Source organism: Ochlerotatus camptorhynchus, unplaced genomic scaffold, assembly GCF_037179485.1.
Source record: "Ochlerotatus camptorhynchus isolate MF236.1 unplaced genomic scaffold, CSIRO-AGI_Acam_v1.1 ptg000150l, whole genome shotgun sequence".
In the NCBI taxonomy this organism is placed as follows: domain Eukaryota; kingdom Metazoa; phylum Arthropoda; class Insecta; order Diptera; family Culicidae; genus Ochlerotatus; species Ochlerotatus camptorhynchus.
This window is the reverse complement of record NW_027040640.1, coordinates 2639510-2666605: the sequence shown is the minus strand read 5'-3', so window position 1 is coordinate 2666605 and position 27096 is coordinate 2639510. Positions and strand designations below refer to the sequence as shown.

Sequence of the window (27096 nt, the reverse complement as noted above, 5' to 3'; positions counted from 1 at the left end):
TCCCTTTTCCACCTCGCAACCACTACACTTTCCGAAATCTATCAACATTTATCAGAATTATTCGTTTCCGCATCCAAATAGATCATCTTTTACTGCAATCAATCAAAACTCCCTGTTATCAATTACCAAATCAACATATTTTGTTGAGACCATCTTGCTCCTCACATTTTATATCTAATTTTAATTTCACTCCCGACCATTTTCTGGGTAGAAATCTCACACTCTACCCTTTCACTATCAAGTTAAGAATAACCTTTTTTTTTCTTGTTCGGCTTAGAGACCTACTCGCTCTATAGTTCTTTTTTTTTTTTACCAGGCTAGGAGACCTGCTCGCTCCATTAGCATTTTTTTTTATTCAGGCGTGGAGACCTACTCGCTCCAGCCATTCTCTATTTATTAATTTGGCTTGGGGACCTGCTCGCCTCAGCTAGTTTTTTTTATGCCTGGAGACCTACTCGCTCCAGCCATATCATATTCGTTCATCTGGCTTGGGGACCTGCTCGCCCTTACCATATTTTTTTTAGCCTGGAGACCTACTCGCTCCAGCCTTTTTTTTTATCTGACTTGGGGACCTGCTCGCCCCTAGTTTTTATTTCCTTTTTTTTCAACATGCCTGGAGACCTACTCGCTCCAGACATTCGTATTCTGATCCACTCCGTATGTTTGGTTCAATAACTTACCTACTGCGCCATGTCGTGACCTGATCGATGTTTCAAGCATCGACCATTTGTCACTATGACTGTTTCAGCCAAATTGTCCCACGTTGTTCCTAGCGTCCGTCCACTCTAAAATTAGTCAACAGAATGACGAAACGAGCCATGAACGAGCGTGATATCATTCTGCACTCTTCCATCCCATAGCGTCATTTTAATCATACATCCTATCTCCCTCACTTCGCGTCCTGTGCTTGGGTCGTTTCGTAGACGTACTTCGATTATAATGACACGAACCGCATTCGTGTATTTGGAGCTTTTCGAAATCAAGTTCGATCACTCTTGCGTGTATTTGTCAGTTTGCTATTTCATGAATGTCGACTTCTAGTGCTGCCAAATGCATTTTGCTGACATCAAACTAATTAGCGGTAAATTTATGTTTAATTCATTACTACCTTATCATATATACTACATTCAGTTCAGGATAAGGCCTCAACTAGAAGTGTTATGCGCGAACATTGAAGAAATGCCAATCAGTTTACGATGTTAAGATTAAGAGAAATAACTCGTTCGAAATTGTGTCAATAAACGTAGACAGGAACCATCGAACATATTTTCAAGATTTAGTTATGAGCTTATAGTTTTGTTCCAGATTAGTAAAACCGGTTCTCAAACGATAAAAAAAAAAATAACGAACGAACAGGCACTCACTTCATCATGATAGTGTACGTACAAGCTATGCCTACTTGCAACATCTCGCTATGTAGCGAATCACCTATCACCAGATCCTGTTGTAACTAATGAAAAAAACTCTTCTTGTGGCCAGTTAGTATAATAAAACCATGACAGAAGGAATCGAATTTCCTGGATCAGCTGCTGCCTATCTTACGCTTTCTCATCGGTTCCCTACATACATCTTCCATATAATGAATCGAGAGTTTAGTAGAGTGTTAGAGAGTGGATTTCATAAATCGATCATTGAATCATTCGGTACGAGCATGATTCATAATTGACCCATGATTGTTAGAAACCGCATCAACACGATTCATCCTTCAGAATCTAAGAAGGGTTAAAAGTTGATGACCGTTCCGGACAACAACCCTAACGTGCACAAAATCTACCAACATTAGCATAATTACGCCATCACCGCAGCAGGTCGCCGTCTCGCCACATCACTCAGCAGAACTACACGCTACACTCTCCTTTGAGAAGCACTCCCCATAGGGTACTCTACCAAATCGCTCCCCGTCTCCGCCGTATCCATCTCCATCTTTGTTTTGTGACCGGGGCAATCAGCGTGTTAAAATTATCCGTTACTTTGGGGGTGGTGGTCGGCGGCAGCGTGTTTCCCGAAAACCTGCTGAGTGCCGACAGCTTCATACGTACTTGCTTTACTCGTGGAGGAATATGAGTGTGTATATTAACACATCGTTCCGGCCGTCCGTTTCGATGCGAAGGGACGGACGTAAGGTTGATGTAATCAATCACTGCGTGAGGCACTGGGCATCCCGGGTCGCCAGCTGGCCGGCAGATCCAATTTATGCTAATTCATTTGTTTTAATACGCGCTGAATCTTGGCGACGATGGGGGGCTTCCCCACTGTTGGGATTAAAGTTCGCTCACGGGATGTGACGTAACGTGATAAACTTATCAGCACCGGCAGTTCAGCGCTCCGATAAGGGCTTACGGCCCTGAAAAAATCCGGTTAGTCCGGAAGAACATATGCTTATCAATGGCCTTGGGGAAGGTCACGACGGAGGCAAAAGTCTCGAAGTTACTTTCACTACCGATCAATTGAGAGGCTGACCTTGCAGCGTTCACCTTATCTAATACGTGTCCGAATTGTTCCTTGTGCAGTTTGTTTGTCGACATTCCGTCGCGGTAGTACATATAGTTAGGTTAAACTCTACAGCGGACATTGTTCGGTTCTAGCTCGAAGCCATGAAGTCATTCGTGATGTGCTTAGCCATCGCTGTAGTCAGTGTTTCCTGCGGTAAGTATTCCACATCGATCTACAAACAAAGTTCCACAACGCGATTCTTCCGTCCCAAAACAGCTGTCTCGGAACAGCCGTGGTGGAACCCTAATTCAATCAGCCGCATCGTCGGTGGTGTTGAGGTTGATATTGAAGATGTCCCATACCAAATCTCGCTTCGGGGCTGGGACGGATCGCACATCTGCGGTGGATCCATCATCAGTTCCCGCTGGGTCCTGACGGCCGGTCACTGTACTCCCTGGTCCGACCAAGGCTACAAGTATAGCATTCGCGCCGGATCCTCCAATAAAAATAATGGAAAAGAGTTCAAACTCAAGCGCATCATCAAACATCCGTGGTACGAAGAACATCGGGGGTTGTACAGCGTCGAGTACGACTTCTCCCTACTGGAGCTGAAAGAGGAGATGCCGTTCGACTCGACTCGGAGTCCAATCGACCTGCCGGCCCAGTATGAGCAAGTTAATAACGGAGCTCGGTGTCGAGTGTCCGGATGGGGCGATACGAAGACTTGGTCCGAATCAACGGCGATACTCCGGGCGGTGTATGTCCATGTGATCGACCAGTATCGCTGCAATAGAACCTACGAAGGCTTCGGAAACGTAAGGCCGAGCATGATCTGCGCCGGATACTGGGAAGGTGGCAAGGATGCCTGCCAGGGCGATTCCGGTGGCCCACTGGCCAGCGGTGGCAAGCTGATCGGAGTCGTTTCATGGGGATATGGATGCGCCGAGGAAGGATTCCCAGGGGTGTACTCGCGGGTGGCTTCCGTACGCGATTGGATCCGGGAGGAGACGGGATTCTGAGAATGGGGAGGACTTGGTTTGTAACTATCGGCATCGTATGCAGTTTGCAGTAATCGATCGATTGAATGTGATATTGCGACTGTATTGATTGTGATGTGATGATTGCTGCCAGTCCAATGGAAGAACGGTTTCAAATTAGGACTTCTAGAATTAGAAACAAAGCTGTCAGTTTTTTAAATGAAGACGAATAGGGTAGAGAACTATTTCGGCCTAATCGCCCATTTTGGGCCTATCGAGCAGAAAACTTAAAATAAATCCATGATTTCAGAGTTAACAGGTCAATTATGCGTTTGGTACGATACTTTAGTTAATAAGATACGGAACTAAGCCAATAAGAACGCGTGATATGGTGATTTGCACCCATTATTCCCAAAAACAAAAGAAGCGCTCTGACCAAATCAATTTTTATCTTCATCCGATAGGCCGAAGTGAATTCATTGGCGTTTGAATGGCGTTTCAATGCGTTAGGCCGAGTTTAGAATCCGTAAGCCGAGTTTGGCGTCAAGAAGCATTGTTAGACTTTTGCCAATATCTCAACGATTGGTTTCTCTTCATCAAATCTTACGGTACATACGGAAAGGTAAATAAATTTGGAAGCCATCAGTAATAATAACATTCCGTTTGGTGCTGAACTGCGCTAGATTAAGAAATACTAAGTGCGGGTTGTTCTTAATAGGCTGGAAATGGGGTTGTTAACCCTATATAAATAAAAATTAAAAATAGTTCTTTTTGTTACTCCGTGGTGTAAATCAATGTGCTTAAGCTTAAACCACCGTGCATTTAATTTAGTTGTTGCGCAGATCTTAATTTAAAAAATTTCAGCGCATGAATGGGATTTTATCACGTCTAAGATAAAGTTGTAGCAAACAATAATGTCTTTCTGGGAATTACATGAAAAATCGTATTAACAAAAAGTTCAAAAAATTGATCTAAAGTTCGTGTTCTACGATTTCAACATTCCAAAAATTTGCATTTTCCATGAGCTTTCTTTAAAGAAAAATGTTTCAAAAATCGGACAAAGCCATTTTGAGATATTAAAGTTTTAACATGTTTTTACATAACATTGTTTTTATATTTTTTCCATAAATATATTATTTTCCTGTATTACTTTGCCTCAGACGACATTTCGATCAGAAGTGCCGTTTTTGTGCTACAATTTATTGAAAAATGTAAAAGACATACTCTTGAAAATTGTATAAAATCCAAAATGGCCGGATTTTAGCAAAAATGGGAATCTTTGCCCATAACAAACAATAATGCAAAGTGTCATGCAAATCGGAGAAGGATGAATTTTTCCGATTCTTCAATTGGCGTGGAACTGTTTAATTGGAGCTGCCGTAAAAAGCTTTGAACCTCAAAAATTCTCACAACTTTCCAGAAGTTTTCTATATTTCCTTGCAGTTCATGGAGCATGTGAAATTTCTGAACTTACCAGAAGTTCCCTGAATTTTCTCGACAATTTTTCTGAGATTCAAAACCCTGCAAATTTTTTCTCTGAAATTCTTGGAATGCTCCATAATTCATGGAGCAATGGAACTGTTCCGCACTTCTCTGAGCTTCCTTGAAATACTTGGAATAATGAAAATGCTCAAAAATCTTTAAACATCTCTGAAGCAGTATTGGCTAAAATCAAGATCAGAAAATCAAAATCAGCTATCTTTCAAGATCAATATCACCTAAAATCACAGGCACCAATATCACAAGCCATCATCACCACGAAAACTACACGTGATTTTCGACCAACATCAGCCGTGATTTTTGATTCCCTAAATCAACCAGCATCAATATCAACCAAGATCGAAATCATCTAGAAATTCTAGAGTTTGGGGCATTCCGAAATTCAAGTCAACATTCCGGATGAAATTAAAATGGTGGATTTCAACCTAAGATGGCTTCCACAAATCCAAGATGGCGGACCTAAATCCTTCGTAACAGCGTATATGCATCTAAGCCCATGGAATATTGGTATCTGTAAATTTTGGTCCACAATCTTGGATTCTAAAATGGCGGCGAATGTCGATTTTCCACTTCTTCTCATCGAGCCCATTCCATAGATACCCATATTGCATGGGTTTAAATGCATAAACGCTATCCGGAGTCCACCATATTGGATTTTGATCTGCCATTTTGGATTCCAAAATGGCACCGGAAGTCGATTTTCTACTTTTACTCATCGATCCGATTCCATAGATACCCATATTGTATGGGTTTAGATGCATAAACGCTGTCCGGAGGCCGCCATACTGGATTATGATGCACCATCTTGGATTTCAAAATGGCGGCGGATGTCGATTTTCCCCTACTACTCATTGAACTCATGCCAAAGATACCAATATCGCATGGGTTTGAATGTATAAACGCTATCCGGAGTCCACCATATTGCATTTTGGTCTGCCATTTTGGATTCCAAAATGGCACCGGAAGTCGATTTTCTACTTTTACTCATCGATCCGATTCCATAGATACCCATATTGTATGGGTTTAGATGCATAAACGCTGTCCGGAGGCCGCCATACTGGATTATGGTGCACCATCTTGGATTTCAAAATGGCGGCGGATGTCGATTTTCCCCTACTACTCATTGAACTCATGCCAAAGATACCAATATCGCATGGGTTTGAATGTATAAACGCTATCCGGAGTCCACCATATTGCATTTTGGTCTGCCATTTTGGATTCCAAAATGGCACCGGATGTCGATTTTCTACTTTTACTCATCGAGCCGATTTCATAGATACCCATATTGTATGGGTTTAGATGCATAAACGCTATCCGGAGGCCACCATATTGGATTATGGTCCACCATCTTGAATTCCAAAATGGCGGCGGATGATAATTTTTCACTTCCACTCATCGAGCCCATACCGTAGATACCCATATTGCATGGGTTTAGATGCATATTCCCTGTCGGGAGGCCACTATATTGGATGTTGGTCCACCATCTTGGATTATAAAATGGCGGCGGATGTCGATTTTCCACTTCTACTCATCGAGCCCATTCCATAGATACCCATATTGCATGGGTTTGAATGCATAAACGCTATCCGGAGGCCACCATATTGGATTTTGGTCTGCCATTTTGGATTCCAAAATGGCACTGGATGTCGATTTTCTACTTTTACTCATCGATCCGATTCCATAGATACCCATATTGTATGGGTTTAGATGCATAAACGCTGTCCGGAGGCCGCCATACTGGATTATGGTCCACCATCTTGGATTTCAAAATGGCGGCGGATGTCAATTTTCCACTTCTACTCATCGAGCGCATTCCATAGATACCCATATTGCATGGATTTAAATGCATATACACTGTCCGGAGGCCGCCATATTGGATTTTGGTCCACCATGTTGGTTTTCAAAACGGCGGTGGATGTCGATTTTTCACTTCTGCTCATTGAGCCAATTCCATAGATACCAATATCGCATTGGTTTAAATGCATATATGTTGTCTGGAGGCCACCATATTGGATTTTTGTCCACCATATTGGATTCCAAAGTGGCGGTTGATGTCGATTTTCCACTTCTACTCATTGAGCCCATTCCAAAGATACCCATATTGCATGGGTTTGAATGCATAAACGCTATCCGGAGTCCACCATATTGGATTTTGGTCTGCCATTTTGGATTCCAAAATGGCACCGGATGTCGATTTTCTACTTTTACTCATCGATCCGATTCCATAGATACCCATATTGTATTGGTTTAGATGCATAAACGCTGTCCGGAGGCCGCCATACTGGATTATGGTGCACCATCTTGGATTTCAAAATGGCGGCGGATGTCGATTTTCCCCTACTACTCATTGAACTCATGCCAAAGATAACAATATCGCATGGGTTTGAATGCATAAACGCTATCCGGAGGCCACCATATTGGATTTTGGTCTGCCATTTTGGATTCCAAAATGGCACCGGATGTCGATTTTCTACTTTTACTCATCGATCCGATTCCATAGATACCCATATTGTATGGGTTTAGATGCATAAACGCTGTCCGGAGGCCGCCATACTGGATTATGGTCCACCATCTTGGATTTCAAAATGGCGGCGGATGTCAATTTTCCACTTCTACTCATCGAGCGCATTCCATAGATACCCATATTGCATGGATTTAAATGCATATACACTGTCCGGAGGCCGCCATATTGGATTTTGGTCCACCATGTTGGTTTTCAAAACGGCGGTGGATGTCGATTTTTCACTTCTGCTCATTGAGCCAATTCCATAGATACCAATATCGCATTGGTTTAAATGCATATATGTTGTCTGGAGGCCACCATATTGGATTTTTGTCCACCATATTGGATTCCAAAGTGGCGGTTGATGTCGATTTTCCACTTCTACTCATTGAGCCCATTCCAAAGATACCCATATTGCATGGGTTTGAATGCATAAACGCTATCCGGAGTCCACCATATTGGATTTTGGTCTGCCATTTTGGATTCCAAAATGGCACCGGATGTCGATTTTCTACTTTTACTCATCGAGCCGATTCCATAGATACCCATATTGTATGGGTTTAGATGCATAAACGCTATCCGGAGGCCGCCATACTGGATTATGGTCCAATATCTTGGGTTTTAAAATGGCACCGGATGTCGATTTTCTACTTTTACTCATCGATCCGATTCCATAGATATCCATATTGTATGGGTTTAGATGAATTATGCTTTCCGGAGGCTACCATACCGGATTTTGGTCCGCCATTATGAATTCCAAAATGGCACCGGATGTCGATTTTTCAATTCTACTCATCGAGCGCATTAATAGATACCCATATTGCTTGGGTTTAAATGCATATACGCTGTCTGGAGGTCGCCATATTGGATTTTGGTCCGCCATTTTGAATTCCAAAATGGCACCGAATGTCGATTTTTCAATTCTACTCATTGAGCCAATTCCATAGATACTCATATTGTATGGATTTAGATGTATATACACTGTCCGGAGGCCACTATATTGAATTTTGGTCTGCCATTTTGGATTCCAAAATGGTAGCGGATGTCGATTTTCCACTTTTACTCATCGAGCCGATTCCATAGATACCCATATTGTATGGGTTTAGATGCAAAACGCTGTCCGGAGGCCACCATACTGGATTATGGTCCACCATCTTGCATTTCAAAATGGTGGTGGATGTCGGTTTTTTAAAGGCTGTGTAATACCAAGCAAATGATTTTCCGTTTGGTTATTTTGTTACCTCAAAATCAGCTAAGACTAAAATCAGCCCTGATTTTCTACTTCGTGATTTTGCTACTCTCAAGATCAGCAAAGATAAAATCAGTCGTGATTTTCTGTTTGTGATTTTGCTGATCTCAAGATCCGCAGTGATTTTCGGCTGTTCCTGATTTTGAATTTTTTTTTATTTTTTCAATCACTGCTCTGAAGTTCGGTGGACTTCCCAGGAAATTTCAGAACTTTGCTGAAATTCCGAAAATTCCCTGAATGTTTTCGAACTTCTGTAAAGGTCCTTAAATTTCCCTGAAGTTAAAGGAACTGCCCTGATGTTCTCGAAGCTATCCTGAAGTTCTTGGTACTACCCTTAAATTAATCAATGAAACTGTCTTAACAATCGTCAATCTTCCCTGAAAAACTGTTGACATCTGTAATGTACCCAAAAAATGTCTTTGGTTTTCTAAAATTTTCTGTAGATCTCTCGACATTCCTGAAATGCCTGGAACTTTTTAAGGTTCAATTTACTTTGAGGCATTTTCGAAAAATTCAAATGCAGTTTTTTTCGACGCATTATTTCAGATTGCAAAAAGCTCACGTCATTCTATTCTTTTTGCTATTTTACACAAAATGATGCGTCGAAAAAAACTGCATTTGAATTTTTCGAAAATGCATCAAAGTAAATTGAACCTTAACGAAGATAAAAATATTAAAGTTTTAACAATTTTTTAAACGGCCCACGGTTGACACTAGTTTGTAACGTTTCTGCATTTCCAAGTTATTTGGCAAACAAAAAATCAATTTCCGAAATTTTTCTATGTTTAAGAAAGTTGATTTTTGATAAAAAAAAAATCGACTTAGCACTAGATCTCGACATACATTTTTAGGACATTAGGCATAACAAAAAAAAAAGATTTCCAAAATTTCATGTACCCCACCCTTGGAATATTTTTCAGATGAGAAAAAACAGCTCTGTGGCATCCCTAAATCATGTCAGCTTAATCTCGAATTTTGCATAGAGGCTTTTTTCGAGGCAATCAACAGTTTGTGAATGGTCAGTTTAAAAACAATTGTTGGCACCCTAATGGATATGGATCGCAATTGATGCGCGTAGATTCCATGAATCTTTTCGGATATGTTCTGCTACTGTGGCCATCATGTAAGCCCTGGTTGACCTTGTTGACCTGAACACTTTTGCAACTTAAATACCAAGTAACACTTTTGGTTTTATCATAGTCTTATAGGTCATGATTTGGACTTTAAAGTCTCAATTAAACTTGCAATGATGCCTGCATTGACCTGATAATTAATCTTGAGTGACGATTCCAAGTTTCATGAACAAGTTTGAGCATGTATACCCAAGTAACAGTGAAAGACTAATCGAGGTTTTAAAGCATGCTACAAGTCTAGATCATGGTCTTCAGAACCCTCATAAAACGAAAATTGTTACTTGGACCACCAGCAGTTACTTCACCAGCAATCTAGGTTCCAAATGTTTAAAACGTCAAAACGGGTTTTAATATGCCCAAATCACCTAAAAACGTTGAAATGCATAAATGGAACCAACATCAACATGAAAACGCCTAAATGGAAATAAACACACAACGTTAAAGTGGCTTTATTAACTCTTAAATCACTTTATAAAAAACAAAACATTTATATGCAGTCGGTTTATGTGTTTCTTCAAATGTCAACTATAAGAATTTAATTCCTTTGTCTTTTGTCTTTCTTTAATAGTGTTTGTTTGTCTTGTCCCCCGTCGCGATGAGTCTCATCGCCGCCCACTGGTCACCATAGCCGGTCGAACTCCATACGAAACTAGACTCTGATGAGACAACGAAACCTTACCCCCAGGCTCCTCCCCTGATCCTATCCTTCGACAATGTACCTCTCTAACCTCGGGTAAGCCGCGAGTATTCGGCCCAACTCCTGCTAGACATAGAATTAAGTGAATTTTGTTACAAACAAAGAACAATGAACTATCGGCTCCGTAAAGCTAACGCGATTGAGCCTTCCAAATAAACGAACTAGTTAAAAAAATAACAAAACAGACCTTAAAAATATGTACCAAATTCACCAAGAAACGCAAAGCTTGCAATACATCGCCAATATCGTCAAACTCCAAAATAGCATTGTAAATTTTTCGAATGGATAACATCGCCAAAAGAGACTTAAGCACGCTAGAACGTCTAAAGACGCCAATACGCCATGTAAAACATCGAAACTAACAAGACGTTCCGGATTTTTTGAGCTCGAATAAAATGTGCAATTATTCTTCTGTACAACCCAAGTACTGAAGTGACCTGTGGATTGAAACCAAAGCACGGTATTCGATGCCCCGAGTTGCCAGCCGGTCGTCAGATCCAAATAATACTAATTCATTCGTTGTCATACTCTATTGAAATCTTGCTCATGACTAAGGGCACCCCACTCAACGTAACGCGCCATTTGCACCGAGAAAGACGCAATTACCGACACGTGGAAGTGCGGCGCATAAAGTTGACCCATTTCGGACGGCGCGAAGAACTTATCACTTATCAGCTTCGGCGGAATTGAACGCAGTTCAGCGCTCCGATAAGGGCTTGTGGCCCTGGGAAAAACCGGTTCGTCCGGAAGAAGCACTACTTATCGAAACCCTTCAGGAAGGTCGCGGCGGCGGCGGTAATATTGCCTATCGGTCAGCTCATAGCCCGAGCCAGCCCGACACTGCAGCATTAATCTTATCTAATGTCCCGTCCGAATTGATCCTAGTGCAGTGAAATCCCAGAGATAATCGACACATTCCGTGTCGGTCAACTAGTATATATAGTTGCGTTCGAATCTACTGCCAACATAGTCCGGTTCTAGCTCGATGCCATGAAGTCATTCCTACTGTGCTTAGCCATCGCTGTAGTCGGTGTTTCCTGCGGTAAGTACTCCTCATCGATCTACTAGCAAATATCTCAACCCTCTTCTTCCATTTTCAAACAGCTCCCTCGGAACAGCCCCAACGCCCTCGTCCGTGGTGGAACCCTTCGATTCTCTTCAACCACCTAACACCAAAGTCCACCAGTCGCATTGTCGGAGGCTTCAAGGTTACCATCGAAGATGTCCCATACCAAATCTCGCTTCGAAACTGGGGCGGTTCGCACATGTGCGGCGGATCCATCATCAGTTCACGCTGGATCCTGACTGCCGGTCACTGTGCCTACCGGTCGTCCAACTCCATGTATACCATTCGCGCCGGATCCACCAATCGCCAGGAAGGCGGAGAGGTGCTCAAACTCAAACGCATCATCCAACATCCGCTGTACGACCCGAACATCATCGATTACGACTTCTCCCTACTGGAGCTGAAGGAGGAGATGTCATTCGACTCGACTCGGGCGCCGATCGAACTGCCGGAGCAGGACGAGGAAGTAGGTGACGGAGCTCTGTGTCGAGTGTCCGGGTGGGGCGATACGATGAGTTCGGTCGAATCAACGACGATGCTCCGGGCGACGGATGTCCCTGCGGTCAATCAGGATCGCTGTTCAACGGCTTACGTAGACTTTGGAGGGGTGACGCCCAGGATGATCTGCGCCGGATACTGGGAAGGTGGCAAGGATGCCTGCCAGGGCGATTCCGGTGGCCCACTGGCCAGCGGTGGCAAGCTGATCGGAGTCGTTTCATGGGGATATGGATGCGCCGAGGAAGGATTCCCAGGGGTGTACTCGCGGGTGGCTGCCGTGCGCGAATGGATCCGAAAGGAGACGGGAGTTTGACTTGTTCTGTGATGATCTCATTGTTTGAATAAATAGCAATTATCGGTTTTGAAGTACGCTCAAGTGCGTGTTGTTATCGATGCGAACGATTCTCGGAAGAAGGCTTGGCTGAGTAGGTGCACCTACTCAGTGTCGAGGCGGAAGTCAGACAGACGGTCGTGGCTAATTGGTCGATTAGTTACAGTGAATGCGGCTCATTGCCGGTCGCTGTGATAACGGAGTGGATGGATTCGTTCTGCCACAGCGGGATCTGATTAATGGGACGAGCGGGGTATAATTTAAACGATTCATTCGTCTGCTTACAAATATGGATGATGAATTGTTCTGGTTCTGGCGACCTGGGTGATTATTATTGAGCTGTAATCGTCCGTGGTGATTGAATGGGAAATGGATCACCACTTGCTGATGGTATAATTAATGGATCATTTTGCAACTGGACTGATGTAATAATTATGCTTTCATAGTGTGTAAATCTGCGGGTATTTTTGAGTAAGGAAATTGAAGGATGATTTTGAAATTAGGCTTGGCGTCGTAGGATTAGGTAAGTCACGGATTTGAGATTTGGAGAGTTTGAAAATGTTGAAAGAAGTAGAAATTTACGTATCCAAACATTATACTCTATTCCAGTGGGTCACGGGATGCCTTCAGGTCGCAGAAATTCAAACATGTTGGTCATATATTTTAAAAATTCATGCAAAATCAATCTGAACTTAAAATCAAGTTGAGCTAATCCAGATTAAGTGACAATATCAACCTATTTCAAAATCATTCAGGGATTCTCAAAGCCGTTTTTTGCAATTAATTGATTTTTTGGGCGTTGTTGAGTATTCCAAAAAAGGGTTAAGAAGTAATTCTGACATTTCAAAACCAATTTGGAAAATCTAGATCCAGAAACTTTGACTATTTTGGGCCAATTTTGGCGTTACAATACAAGAATAAGATTATTAGAGTTGTCATTTTAGAGATATAAACGTTATTGAGCGTCTTGAACGATAATCAAAGCTTAACGTTGAACACGTTGAAGCAAAATTCGGAAAAAATAAAAACGTTGCCATTACGGCATTTTCTGTGTATTTTTTTTCAAAATTTCACTGAATCAAGCTAAGAGTGTATAGAATTACAGTAGGCATTGGTTGTCAGGATAAGTTCATTTGTTTACATCATGGCTTCACCGGAGCAAACACGTCGCGATTCAATCCTGCACGCTCGAAACGAAAACCCCGGTCTATCCGCTCCTGGCAGTTTTTGATCAAATTCCTGGACAGGAATTTTGTAACTCGGTTGACCGGAAGAATGTAAAATCAAAAAGAAATCAGAATTCCCCAAAAAGTTCCTAAAGTTCTGCAGTTGTGGGCTGAAAAGCGAAACTTTCGTTACTTCTGGGACCATGAACCAGCAAATTTACCGGGAGGAGTGCCTACGGAAGAGACTACTGCCTTTTCTGGAATAGCATGAGGTGGATTGCCTATGCTGCCACTACTCAAATTCCACCAAACAGTGGTACAGCGAAAATGGCGTCACAGTGGTTCCCAAGGAGATGAATCCGGCCAATACTCCGGAACTAAGGCCAATTGAGGAATACTGGTCAATTGTGAATGGCATACTGAAGAAAAGGGTGGAACTGCAATTGACCTGACCGATTTCAAGCGGAAATGGAATTTGGCAGCCAAATAAGATAATGGGCCGTGTACGAAGAAAAGTTCGAGCAATGGCCTATGGTAAGAAGGAAGACTGAAACAATGCACTATAGGAAATCAAGCGGACAAAAATATGCTGGGAATTGGTTTGTTTTTAAAAATCTCGAAGAAGTAAAGTTCTTAAAATGTTACTCATATTAAAACATACTTTTGATGCTTCGGATGAATTGAAAAATCCCAATCTTGAATATTAAAAAAACAAATGCGCAGTTTTGATCAACGACATACATAAACATATTTGCATGGATTTCAGAATTCATTAATTATATTGGGTTAATGTCCCTAATTTCGGCCAAAGTGTCCCTAATAAATGACCCATACATACATTTCGAAGGAAAGCTTTTTGCCAACGTTTTACTAGTAACTAAAAATACCCATTTTTTAGTCCAGATGACGCATTTTTCTAAAAAAAAATTGAAAAAACAGGAGATTTTCATCGATGGGCCCAATCTTTAGATCCATAGGCCAATATTAGAGCCATTTCACCCCATTGACCAGCATAGGCTAAGAAAATGTTTCATAATTGTAGGGTTCAAACATCCCAGTCATTTGAATTTTTTGAAAATTTTAGGACTTGTTTAGAAATTTTATTTGAAGTAAAATACCCAATTTTAGACTAAATAACAAGACTCCAGGACTTTAAAATAATATTAATCTACAAATTAAGAAATATACTTTACTACCTCAAACCAACTAACTAACCAACCAAATTCGCTGGTATTTACTAGTGTGTCCTGGCTTTTGACGTAGGATTACGTATATCGGCAACATATTGGGGGTGCAATTTCAAAAAACCAATATTGACCGCGTTACGGAAAATGGTCAGGCTTTGACCACTTATAACTCAGTCAATAGCGGGTGGATTTTGATTCTAAAGATGCCAATCTATTGGAAATTTTTCTACGAATCTGCTAAACTGTACACTTTATCAATTTTCAATAGTTCGCTATTAAACATTAAACAAATGTCCAACTGTTGCAATGGTGATCTAAATTATCGCCGATTGCCTGCCAAAAGCGTTTTCCCTAACACAGATTCACAAAATCGAATTCCATCCGGTCTCGCCGAACGGTGCTTATTCAATCACCATGTGTGGTGGTGTCCGGTCGGTCGTCATCAGCAGCAGCACTAGGCGTGTGGCGTTGAACATTGTTCTCCAGTACACAACGAAAGGCTGTCCGCCAGCAACGAGCTGCAGCCCACATGAGGGTCAATATACCGAAGAAGGAGGAAGAAACCACACCGCTACTGATCGGATTCAGTTGCTCGTTATGAGTTAAATGCAAGCTCGTTTATACAGATGATCTTAAGCTATACGTCATAGTTCACTCGATTGAGGATTGTCATCGTCTTCAAGCTCTGCTAGATTTGTTTGTGGAGTGGTGCCGTCGCAATAAGCTCATCATCAGCGTTCCAAAGTGTGCAGTGAAGACGTTTTACCGCTCTAAGAGTTCAATCCTTTACGACTGCTGCATTGACAATGTAACGCTTCGCAGAGTAAAACGTATGACTGGTCTTGGTGGCGAGTCGTCAACTGGGATTTATTTCAAAGACCCTCACTGCTTGAAGGCACAAAAATACTTTTTAGTTCGGCCCATACTTGAGAATGCATCTGTGGTCTGCTCTCCATATGGGCAAGTGTGGAATCTCCGAATAGAACGTGTTCAGAAAAGATTTTTGAGGTTGGCTTTGCGCAGCCTGCCGTGGCGCGATCCAATGAATTTACCACCTTATGCAGATCGATGCATGCTACTGGACCTGGACACATTTGAACACAGAAGAAAAATGCAACCAGCCTTATTTGTAGCGAAACTTTTGAATGGCGATGTGGACTGCCCTCAACTGCTTTCACAATATAACTTCCGTGTTCCTCAAAGGATGGCATTCTCCGCTGTGGAAGAAGTATTTGAATTCGGAGAAACACCGAACCAATTTCGAAACCGATTAAGAAGATAGTGATTATTTTTTTTAATCTGTTTAACTGTTGCTTATTTGTGTATTATCTAAGACAACTAGTGTCAGATGAATTACAATAAATAAATAAATAAATAAATACATAAATAACCTTAAAACCCAATTCAAGTTTCAGAATATATGTTGCTACTGAATATAAATCCACTGCAGAATTATTATGCTGAATGAGTAAAAGCGAAAAACGACGAAGATAAAGTTGAAAGTTTATAAAATGTTCTGAAAATCTTGTGAATGTTCTTTGGCGTACTTCAATGTATTATAATCAGATTTTTATGAATTATTTGATACTAGGATTTAAAATTCCATAACAATTCCAGGAAAAATAAAATTCCCTGAGGATTGCAGGTTTTTCAAGATATTAGACACCCTGCTTTAGAACCCTTGGGAAGTCTAAGAACCTTATAACTGCAAGAGTCTAGTAGCATTGACAACTTCTTGAACAGTTCTTGAGAATTTTAGGACATTTGTTTTCTACTGATTCAGGGTGTCGACTCAATGAATAAAACAAAATTCTCTGATATTCCCTGATTTTCCAGGAGTTTTCCAAAAACAAAATCCAGGCGCAGTGTCCACATGGATCTGTGAACACGACCTCATCAGCTATTACTTTCCTCAGATATGTGCTACCCAACAAACAATTTTAGCTGCAGACCAGCCTTTACAGGCATAAATTAGCAGCATAAGGCAATTTTTTTTATGTATAAGCTAGTCTGCAGTCAAAATTGTTAGTTGGGTAGTGCTTTCTGTACATTTTATTCGTAAAATACCACGAGGACATCTACTCCAACCCATGAAGAGTGGTCCAGTACAATCTCAAATGGAATAAAGCGTTCGATACATTTTATAGAATGTAGAAAAGACAAAAAACGGAAAAACGGAAAGGCACCGCATTTTTCTAAATTCACAACTTTTAATCGTGGTAAGAGCCTGGTAATCAGTTCAATTCATGATCAATAGCGATGTGTGAAGAAAACTGCAACCATTTCGATATAAATCTACAAACAAGGCTTGCTTAATCGGTTAAATGTTTAAGCAAGTTTGCTCGATTTACTCCATGATATTTTCTCACCCTTAGAAGCAGTGTTGAAAATATTCACCAAAACTCACTATGACTCGCAAACTTTTCCCTTGTTGAGCTTCGTTATATATCGTGAACTTTTTCAACCCTGCTTTGAAGTTCTTTTCTGACTATTTCCGAACTCAACGCTAGGGACAAAAATTCACCCAGTTCCCTTACATCTTACATATGAAACACTTGTCTTTAATCCCTTTATATTTTTATTACCTTGAGCACAATTTGAGACCCTGCTCCACAAGAAAATTATCCCGGATAATACACTCAACCAAACGCTAATTCGCGGCCAGATTCCTATAATGGGAAATCGTAAGAACAGTGCTTTCACCACCAAAATCCTGTAATTTTTTTTCTATCGTTATTGCAATACTCAAACTTCACTGAGAGGCTAATTTTCCGAGCTAACCAGAATACTAGAGCACTCTATGTTGTCGATGCAATCCTTGCCTACGTTCCTTTGAATCATTATTTAATAAGAAAATATTCACCCAAGCAAGACCAGGGTGTCGACCCAACGAAGAAAACAAAATTCCCTGATATTCCCTGATTTTCCAGTAATTTTCAAAAAAAAATTCCAGGTGTAGTGCCTACCCGGTTTTGGCAACACAACCCCTCAGCTATAACTTTCTTCAGAATATATTAGTGCTTTATGGACTTTTTTTCATGAAATACCACACGGACCTCTAACCCATGAAGAGTGGTCCAGTACAATTTCAAATTAAATAAAGCGTTCCATACATTTTATAGAATGCAAAAAAGACAGAAATCTCGTGTTGCCAAAAACGGGAAGCATCCGCATTCTACCCTAGGGGCATACATTCATCCTAATCTCCTTCATCTTTATGGTGACCAGCAAATCTCGATTAGCAATTTTCCCGTTTTTCTCCCGGAATTTTGGAATTAATCGCAGTTTAGGTATTTTAATTAAGCACAAAACTGAATGCGATTAAGCCTAATGTTAAATGGGTTATTTCTAAGACAGCAGCCTTTGCTGGATCTTGAATTTGGATCTGCGACAGGTTCGAAGTCTTCACAATTTGTGTATGAAAATTTCGCTCAAAACATTACAGGCTTTTATTTGATTGTTCTTTTAGAATTGTTTAGATTAGATTAATTTCCTTTCACCAAGATGTGTCCAGAATTCTTCTAAAATAAATTTGAAATTCTCTCTGGAAATCCCTTGATTTTTCATCCTTTCTTCAAATTTTAAACTCTTTCTAAGAATTCACTGGAGCTTCAATTTTTATATTTGCCTGACATTCTCCGTAGAATTCACCTCAGACCAACAGTTGAAAAGGGCCTATTAGCTTTTGTGAGCAAAACTTGTAATACCCCTTCCCTGCTAACACCATCTGGCTGGCGAAATTCTCCCGACGAGAATTGTCGCCAAATATTGCTCAGAATTATCTTGGAGTTCTCCTCTAAATTCTTCTGAAAATTGCATGGAATTCTCATTACCATTTTCTAGAAATTCCTTTTCAAATGCGCTTGTAATTATACTCGGACTATCCTTATAGATCTTCGCATAATTATTTTGGAATTGTACCCTCAAAATACGCGTTCCTTGGTATTTTTCAAGAATCCTGGAATCCTCTTCACTCTTGGGAAATCTAGTAAAAATTCTACTAGAGGTTTTCCCAATGCTCCCTAGAAAATATTCTCTGAAATACTTCGAAATACCTTGGTTATCTATAGAATTCATTCAAAAATCTGCTCTAATTCATTTTGATTTTTTTTTTAATTCTCTTAATATTTCTTCAAAGTGACTGTAGTTATCCTGAAAATTTAGACCATTCCAAACGTCTTGAGATCTTATTAATTTCGAGGAGAGAACGAGGTTTATTTTTCCAGAATTTTCAACCAAATTCGTGGGATTTTCCCAGTGACATCAACTTCCAGCTTTTTCCGGTGTTCCCGGTTCACTGGTCACTCTGCATTTCACATATGAAACACTTGTTTTTAATCCCATTATATTTGTTTTGCCTTGAGCACATTTTGAGACCCAGCTCCGTAAGAAAATTATACCGGATAATATGTTTAACCAAAAGCTAATTCGCGCGCGGACTCCCCAACAAACAATTTTAGCTGCAGACTAGCTTATACAGTCAAACATTAGCTGTATAAGCCAATTTGTGCCTGTATAAGCTAATCTACAGCTAAAATAGTTAGTTGGGTCCTCCGGTGGGAAATAGAAAAAAATAACGCTTTCATCTCCAAAATTCTTAATTTTTTAAGTTAATTCCATCTAAATTGCAATATCAGCAACATTATCGTACTAAAACTTTACTGTGAAGCTAATTTTACGAGCTACCCAGGTTTTCAATGAAGACTTTGAATACCTAATACAGCCACTCTATGCTGTCAAAGCAATGCTTGTCTACGTATCTTTGAATCATTATTCAATCATAAAAGTGCTACTACAAGCAATTCATTTAGTGAGTTCTCAGACCTAATCAAGCTGTTAAGAACACAATAAGAAACAAGAACTAGAAGTATTCAGAAAAAAATCATTATCTTCTCTTAAAACTGGGTTTAGACATAGCAAGTCAATTGATCAACTCAGTTGAATTCAACTGATTTACACGTTCAAGTGCCAACTATACCATTTAACTGACTTGAATTGAAAAAAAGTTTAACCAGGCTCAACTTTTCAAGCCAATTGAATTCAACTGAGTTGATCAATGACTAACTTTGTCTAACTTAACTCTTAATCATTCTTGAAATTTACTCAAAATGCGCTCAAGGGATTGATTTTTGTTGGACAAAGCTGGATCGACCAGGCGCAGAATCTATTTGCAGATTAAATTTTGTCAAACGAAATTGGGTATAACACCTATTAAGACACGCACATTTCCATAAGCAGCTTAATTTTGCAACAACTAACAACGTCTAGCGTCTCTACGGAACTGAAATTTTATCTCGGTTCAACTAAGGAATGTGGCAACACCCACCCAGTGGGAGCTGAATTTATAATAGGCTCAAAATCATCGAAATATCCTTATATTTGAGTTACTTTTGCTCCACTTGCAAAAATGCACTTGCAAAATGCTCCACTTGCAAATACATCAAGCATTGAACAACCACAACTTCGCAACTCTTTTTAAAATTTGAAATTGAAAACCATCCTCAAACTACAACGAGTAATTAAGTGGTTTGAAACTAGCGAACTCAGCCATATTTTTTAATATGTTTCTGTTATCAAGAAATATTTCCCTGACTTTGAATGAAATTCCCTGACAATTGACAATCCCTGATTTTCCAGGTCCAAAAAGGAATTCCCTGATATTCCCTGATGTTCCAGGTTGTTCCAGGTAGTCGACACCCTGAAGACCATTATCCTAAATTTTCATTTAGTTGATTTTCTGAGCAAATCAGGCTATAAAGAACACAATAAGAAACAAGAACTACAAATGTTCAGAAAAAATCATCCTCTTCTCTTAACTCTTTACCATCCTTCAATTTACGCAAAAGCTCTCCAATGCGCCCAAAGGATCTTCGTCAGACGCAATTAGGTGTAACATCTACTAAGTGACGCACATACCCATTTGGAGGCTTAATTTAACAACAACCAACAACATCTAGTGTCTACGGAAAGATTTTTATCAACCCTCAGTATCTCAGTTCAACTCTGGAATGTCTCCCAGTGTGAGCTGAATTTATATTAAGCGCAAAATCATACTATCCTTTCATTTGAGCAATTCTTGCTCAACTTGCAAAAATGCAATATCAAGTATTAAGCAACCCCAAATTTGGAACTCCATTTAAAATATGAAATCAACGACCATCCTCAAACTACACCGAGTAATTAAGTAGAAACTAGCAAATTTAGTCATACTCATTAATAAATTTGTGATTAAGAAATATTTCTCTGAATTTGAATGAAATTCCCTGAGATTCCCTGATTTTCCAGGTCCAAAAATTAATTCCCTGATATTCCCTGATTTTCCAGGTTTTTCACCCTGTGATTTGACTCTAGAAAAAATGCAGTTAAAGCAATTGTTTCCTTTCAAAAGTAGATTGCAAATATTATCTAATGGCGGTAAGCTCCAACTCAAATTAACATTTAATACTGGCCCTGATTGGAATTTACATTCAAAACTGGCCATGGCAAATTGTCTTCCCAATGTTTACAATGTGTTCATACTGATGACATTTATTTATATGTGTACCAAAATTAGGGGGTGTGTAACCATTCTAAAAGTATGGTTAAGTTGAAGTGAATCTTGAAAATTATTTCAAGAACTGAAGTATTTCGCGTTAGCTGTTTGCACCACTGAATATGCGCAGGATACAAGGAGTTAAAAATTCAAAATATCTGAACCGATCATTCCCCATTCAGTTGAAACAGCAAACTGGTCTCTCGAAAACCTTAAATCGAAAAGCAATCTCGACCCACTTCCGGCCCAGCATATTCCAGTTTAAATCTCCAGCTGGTCCACGTCCATCCTTCTTTCGCAATGACCATGACTCATCTTTCTCGAACACGATCCCTCTTCAAAGTTCAAACCTTCTTTCAACTGCCAACTTCATACGAGAACCATTTTCTCGTCTCTCTCTCTCTCTCTCTCTTTCGAATCCACTTTGAACCACACTTTATTATAATCTTTGATTACAGTTTTTTTTTTCCTGTATGTATTTTGGGCCTCCTTCTCAAGATCACTTCTTCCCTAATGATCACTGTTTATTTATTCTGTTCAGCCTAAGAAGAAAAAGAAAAAGGGTTGAAGCCATAGCAACCATTCTTCTGCGAAACTGATCCCAAATAGGAGTTTATATTCACTCACAAAAAAAAAGAACGACGAAGATCGAGGTCCAACAACAAAAGATCGTCCCAAATGTGAAGCCGAGAAAAAAAGTCATCTTAATTGTACTTGATTAACACACCACACATACAATGCACGTTGTTGATGTTGTTGCTGCTCGCTTGGAAGCGAAATTGAGCTCAACGACGGGGAGCTCGGATCGGATCCCAGCCAAAACATGGAAGTGAGCCCGACGGCGAAGATTGAATAAACAACTAAACGAAAACGATCCCCGCACGTCACACATCAACGAACGAACGAACGAATTGGTCCCATCATCAACCGGGGACAGGAAGTTTGCAATAAAAGAAGCGTGAGTTTGGTAGACCCCGAAGCGTTCGTCCCAAATTCTGCTTCTTGGGATCGGGTGGGTTCCCTTTAAAAATTGAAAGTTTTTGCCCAGCTCGTAGAACGCGCCACATGTTGCCCGTCGAACGGTCGGCGGGGCGGTTGCTCTAGTTTGTAAACAACGAAGAATACCGCTGCACGATGCGATCTACTCTAGATCACGTTAGGGCAAAAAGGTCGATGTTTGCTGGATGAATTGATTTCATTTTAATAACATTTGCTCACGGAAAATTATGTTTGTTGGGTCAATCGTATTTGCTTTCCACATCAGGCACCTGTTTCAACAACCGGAAAAAAATTATTCCAATCCATTGGTCAATACAGTGTGTCAATGCGTACTCATCACATCGCTCCAGTACATGATTTTTTTATACAATCAGCAAGACACCCATCGCTTCCTCGCAGTTTCCTTGAAAAACACCTGCTAAATAAAACGAAATCCTATACCAAGCAGAAATGACTTCCCCCGTATAGATCGATCGACTCCCACAAAGACCGACCGCGCACTGGCTGGGCTCCGGATATGTGTTGGTTGGTAACCACCTATATGTGCACGACCGACGACGACGACGACGACGCGGGGATACACGCTAATTGATTCCACTTCGAGTGCCAATTAATTATGTAAATTTGTCTGATCCGATCACACCGCCGCCGCCGCCGCCGCCGCATCATCGCAGAACCTCGCTCTCCCCCATAAAATGAAGAATGCTGCGGTGAAGAACTCGGCACAACAGTTAGCTAGCTTGCTACCCCCTCGTTTCAAGGACTTTTCAATTGCCGTCCGTTCGTGTGGTGGTGGAACGCCCCCTCTCAGCTCGGAGCGCATCCGGCGGCAGACGACAAAGGTTTCCTGTTGCCTACCGTTGGGTATATGCGATAATAATCGATCAGGAGGGTTGGGAGCGAGATGTTTTTGAGTGATACAGGTCCATCAACTGGTTGCTGGCTAAGATTCATTAAATTTACCACACAGTGATACTTCGATCAGAAGGATGAAGCATTAAAGAAACTGTTAACTTTCAACTAAAATATTTGAATTTTTTAGACGTTTAAAAATCTAAAAATTTAAATATTTGCAACTCCCGGCATTAGAAATTAAACTAGTTCTATTTATATTCCCAATGAATCACATCGTCAGGCCATTTTCCACAGAGATGGCGCTGTTCCGTTGGTAGGAAGTGATAAACATCCCCATGTAGAAATTAAGAGCAGTGGGAATAACTGGCTTTCGGTGCATATTCAGGTTGAAAAAAAAGTGACGGACAACCTAAAGAAATTAGTCAGGGACTTTGTAGTTCAATTTTTCCCGAAAATTATTGTTAAACAAGCTACAATTAAATAAAAATTAATTTTCCCCATACAGTTTTACCTGCTCTACTACCAGTTCCCAGAGAGCCAAAAATATCCAATTTTGAGAGAGAAAATGTGCTCTCACTAGTTCAATTTCTCAACATGCCATGTATTTTGATGACACACTATTTGTGATTTCCCTCTCACAGACTACAAAATAGAGTACCTGACACTACAAAACATGGCTGGTACCTCTATAAAATCATTTTGATTAACATCCAAAGTATCTCCTTTTTTACATATTCTGCACAAAAGATACGCTGCAGCGAACAAGTTCGAGGTCGTCCCGTCCAACGTGCAACACTGAATGATTATGCGGCTTCGACTTGTGTTGTTAGGAACCAACTTTCTGATGGCTGTGTTAGGGTTCTTAATTTTTAGCTATTTAAATATTCAACATTTAAAATGTGCGACATACCACACAAATTTTTATAAAACTGCCGAATCGATCGACATACAAATCATCAAAATCCATTGATTACTGTCCAAGTTATTAGCATTTAAAGTCTGACCCATTTTCGTTGCATTTCCCTGGATTGGCACCCTACCCGGAAGACATAGTCCTACGTCAAAACAAAAATTGTAGAAGCTTTATCATGCACGGCGCCGGTGGTGTAGTGGTAAGCGTGATTACCTCTCACCCCAGCAGGCCTGGGTTCAATCCCAGTCGGCGCCGCCGGAATGTTCTGAGGCATAACATCTCTGATCACGCCTTCCTTCGGATGGGAAGTAAAGCCGTTGGTCCCCGGTTCATGAGTTGATGGGTCGATAGGTAGGGTCCAGGTGTAGGAGCGGCCTTCCTGGCACGTCGGTAGCATTGGTGCTCAGCACGGAAAACAAGATCGACGGAAAAAAACAAAACCAAAGGAAAAAAAAAGCTTTATCAGGAAAGTTCTGAGCTTATTAAAGCAATTAAGAAAACGTTAAGAAGATTCTAAAACTTCAGGTATGTTGCAAGAACTTTAGGAAATAATATAAATATTCAGAGAAGTTCTGAGGACCACACTCTGGGGAAGTTTAAACGTCTTCAAGGGCAAGTTCCGAGAGCTTCAGAGCAGTTTCATGGCATTTAAGAAAATTTCATCAACTTAGAAAAAAATCAGAGGTCTTCATGACAGTTCCATTAACTTTAAACATAAACAAAGTAAGAACATTCACTCGGCTGTCGACAGAAGCAGACCACTCTCGATGTGCGTCACGCGATCGTCTTTTTACTCGGCAGCAATCATTGTGTGGTTCTCCTCATTGTTCTTCATCAGCAGTTCTGTCAATCGATGCGGCGTCGACTTTGAAAAGCAACCGTTTCGTGATGAATGTGTGAGTGCTGACCACGTTTTGCGTCCATACCACACCTGCCACCCCGTTGGCGAATCTGCCATACAATGAAACCACTGGAAGCGGCTCCCGTTCTGGTGGAGGAGGCTTATTGGATAGCGGAAGATAGAATGTTTGTTGTGTTGTACCTTTTGACTATAGTTTTAAGATGTACTGTATAGTGAACAAGAATCATCGGCTCTGTAAAGTTAATTCGGTTGAGCCTTATCAAATATATTAATGAACCAATAAATAAGAACATTGAGAAATTCCAGAAAACTACTGGTACTTACGAATACTTAGAAAATGTAAGAAAACTTCGAGAAAGTTCATAGTTCAGACCAATTCCATGAACATCCAGAAAAAAATTGAAACTTTAGGGAAGTTCCGAAAATTTCTGGCAAATTTTGATAAATTCGGGACCGTTTGATTAACTTAATAAATGCAGGATCTTTACAGATGTTCCAAGAACCAAGTCCAAAAAAAAACATAAACATCGCTACTCCTGGCGCCGGTTTTGTAGTCGTAAGCGTGATTGCCGCTCACCCCAATAAGCCTGGGTTCAATACCAATCCGCGCCGTCGGGATTTTCTGAGGCATAAAATCTCTGATCACGCTTTCCTTTGGAAGGGCATTAAAGCCGTTGGTCCCCGGTCCGCGAGTTGATGGATCGATAGGCAGGGTCCAGGTGAGGAAGCTGCCTTCCTGGCGTCGGTAGTACGAAAAAAAAAGATCGACGGAAAACAAATCAAGGAAAAAAAAGTTGGGGACCAATGATTGTCAGCAAAATTGCAAGAACTTTAATTAAGTTCCGAGAGCTCCAGAAATTTTTGAAAACTTTATGTAAGGTAGGAAATTACATTCAAGAAGGGCCTAAGGCTGAAAGTCTCGTTAATAAAGGAAAAAAAAACATTCAAGAAGTTCATGAAGCTTCATGTAAATTCCAAGAATTTCAAGGAAGTAACCAAAACTTCAGGGTTGTTCCGAGAGTTACAAGATCGTCCAGAATTACAGGAAAGTTTTGAGGTCCCTTATGCTAAGTTCCACAGTTTTCAGAAAAAAAACCGAGAATATTAGTGAAAATCAAAGAGCTTCATGGCAGTTCATGGAATTCAGGAAAATTGCATGAAACTTTACAGAACTATAAAAAAAACCTCAGTTGAGTTTGAAAATCTTAAAGGAAGTTACGAGATCATCAGGGCAGTTCTGATAATATATAGAAATAATAAATAATAATAATATATAAAAAATAATATATAGAAGCTCTATATTTTAAAGATAACCCAGAGAGCATCAGAGAAGTTTAGTGAACGTAATTAAAAAAACGGAAATTTATTTATTTATTTATTTGTCGTCATTCAGTGTGGACCGTTTTACAATTTTACTTAAAGCTAATTGTTACAATTTTACTTCAAGTACTTGCATAACATTTATATTTTATTATTGATGCCTAGCTAACCTCTTGAAGAAAGTTTTTTTAAGCGTATTTTTATTCATTGTTATGTCAATATATTCACAGTATGTATTATAGCAAGACATCATTCTATTCAGTGGGCTGTTTTTGTCATAGTTTGTTCTTTGATTGTTGATGCTAAACAAATTTCTATTCCGCAGTGAGCGAGTGGGAGCATAAAAATTGATATTTTCCAAAATTTCTGGGCTGTTAACTCTTTGCGAAAGCACATCGTTTATAAAAGCAATCATTGCGAACTCTCTTCGCTTTTTGAGCTCATCTAAATTAATTAGCATACAACGCGATTCATAAGATAGAAGTGGAAAACTCGTCCAACCCAACTTTCTTAGAGCAAACAACAAGAACTGCTTTTGAACTGATTCAATGCGGTTTACATGTGTATCATGATATGGAGCCCAAACTATGCTACAATATTCGAGAAGAGGCCTCACATATGCTACGTAAAATGTTTTGATTGTGTAGGGATCATTGAAGTGCAAACTAAATCTTTTAATGAACCCAAGCATGTTGCTTGCTTTGTAGATAATGTTATTGTATTGATCAGCAAAAGTTAACTTGGTGTCGAGGATAACACCTAAGTCTCTGACTTGATGGGATCTTTGGATTGTTTTCTGGCCAAGAGTAATTGTGTTGTGTATTACAGCGTGCTTTCTTGTGAACTATATAGAATTGCATTTATTAATATTTAGT

The 27096-nt window shown here is 40.2% G+C and overlaps 3 protein-coding genes across 4 annotated transcripts in view; 2 read left to right on the top strand and 1 right to left on the bottom strand.

Moving 5' to 3' along the window:
- The window catches only part of Rap2l (Ras-associated protein 2-like), a 528640-nt gene that overhangs the window by 252294 nt on the left and 249250 nt on the right, over positions 1-27096 (bottom strand). The window lies entirely within an intron of this gene.
- LOC135701131 (trypsin 5G1-like) lies at positions 2595-3557 on the top strand. Its single transcript, XM_065221831.1, has 2 exons — positions 2595-2646; positions 2710-3557. The coding sequence occupies exons 1-2, from the start codon at positions 2595-2597 to the stop codon at positions 3450-3452; spliced, it is 795 nt and encodes a 264-aa protein (XP_065077903.1). The 3' UTR covers positions 3453-3557.
- On the top strand, positions 11260-12369 carry LOC135701130 (trypsin-1-like). Its single transcript, XM_065221830.1, has 2 exons — positions 11260-11534; positions 11597-12369. The coding sequence occupies exons 1-2, from the start codon at positions 11483-11485 to the stop codon at positions 12367-12369; spliced, it is 825 nt and encodes a 274-aa protein (XP_065077902.1). The 5' UTR covers positions 11260-11482.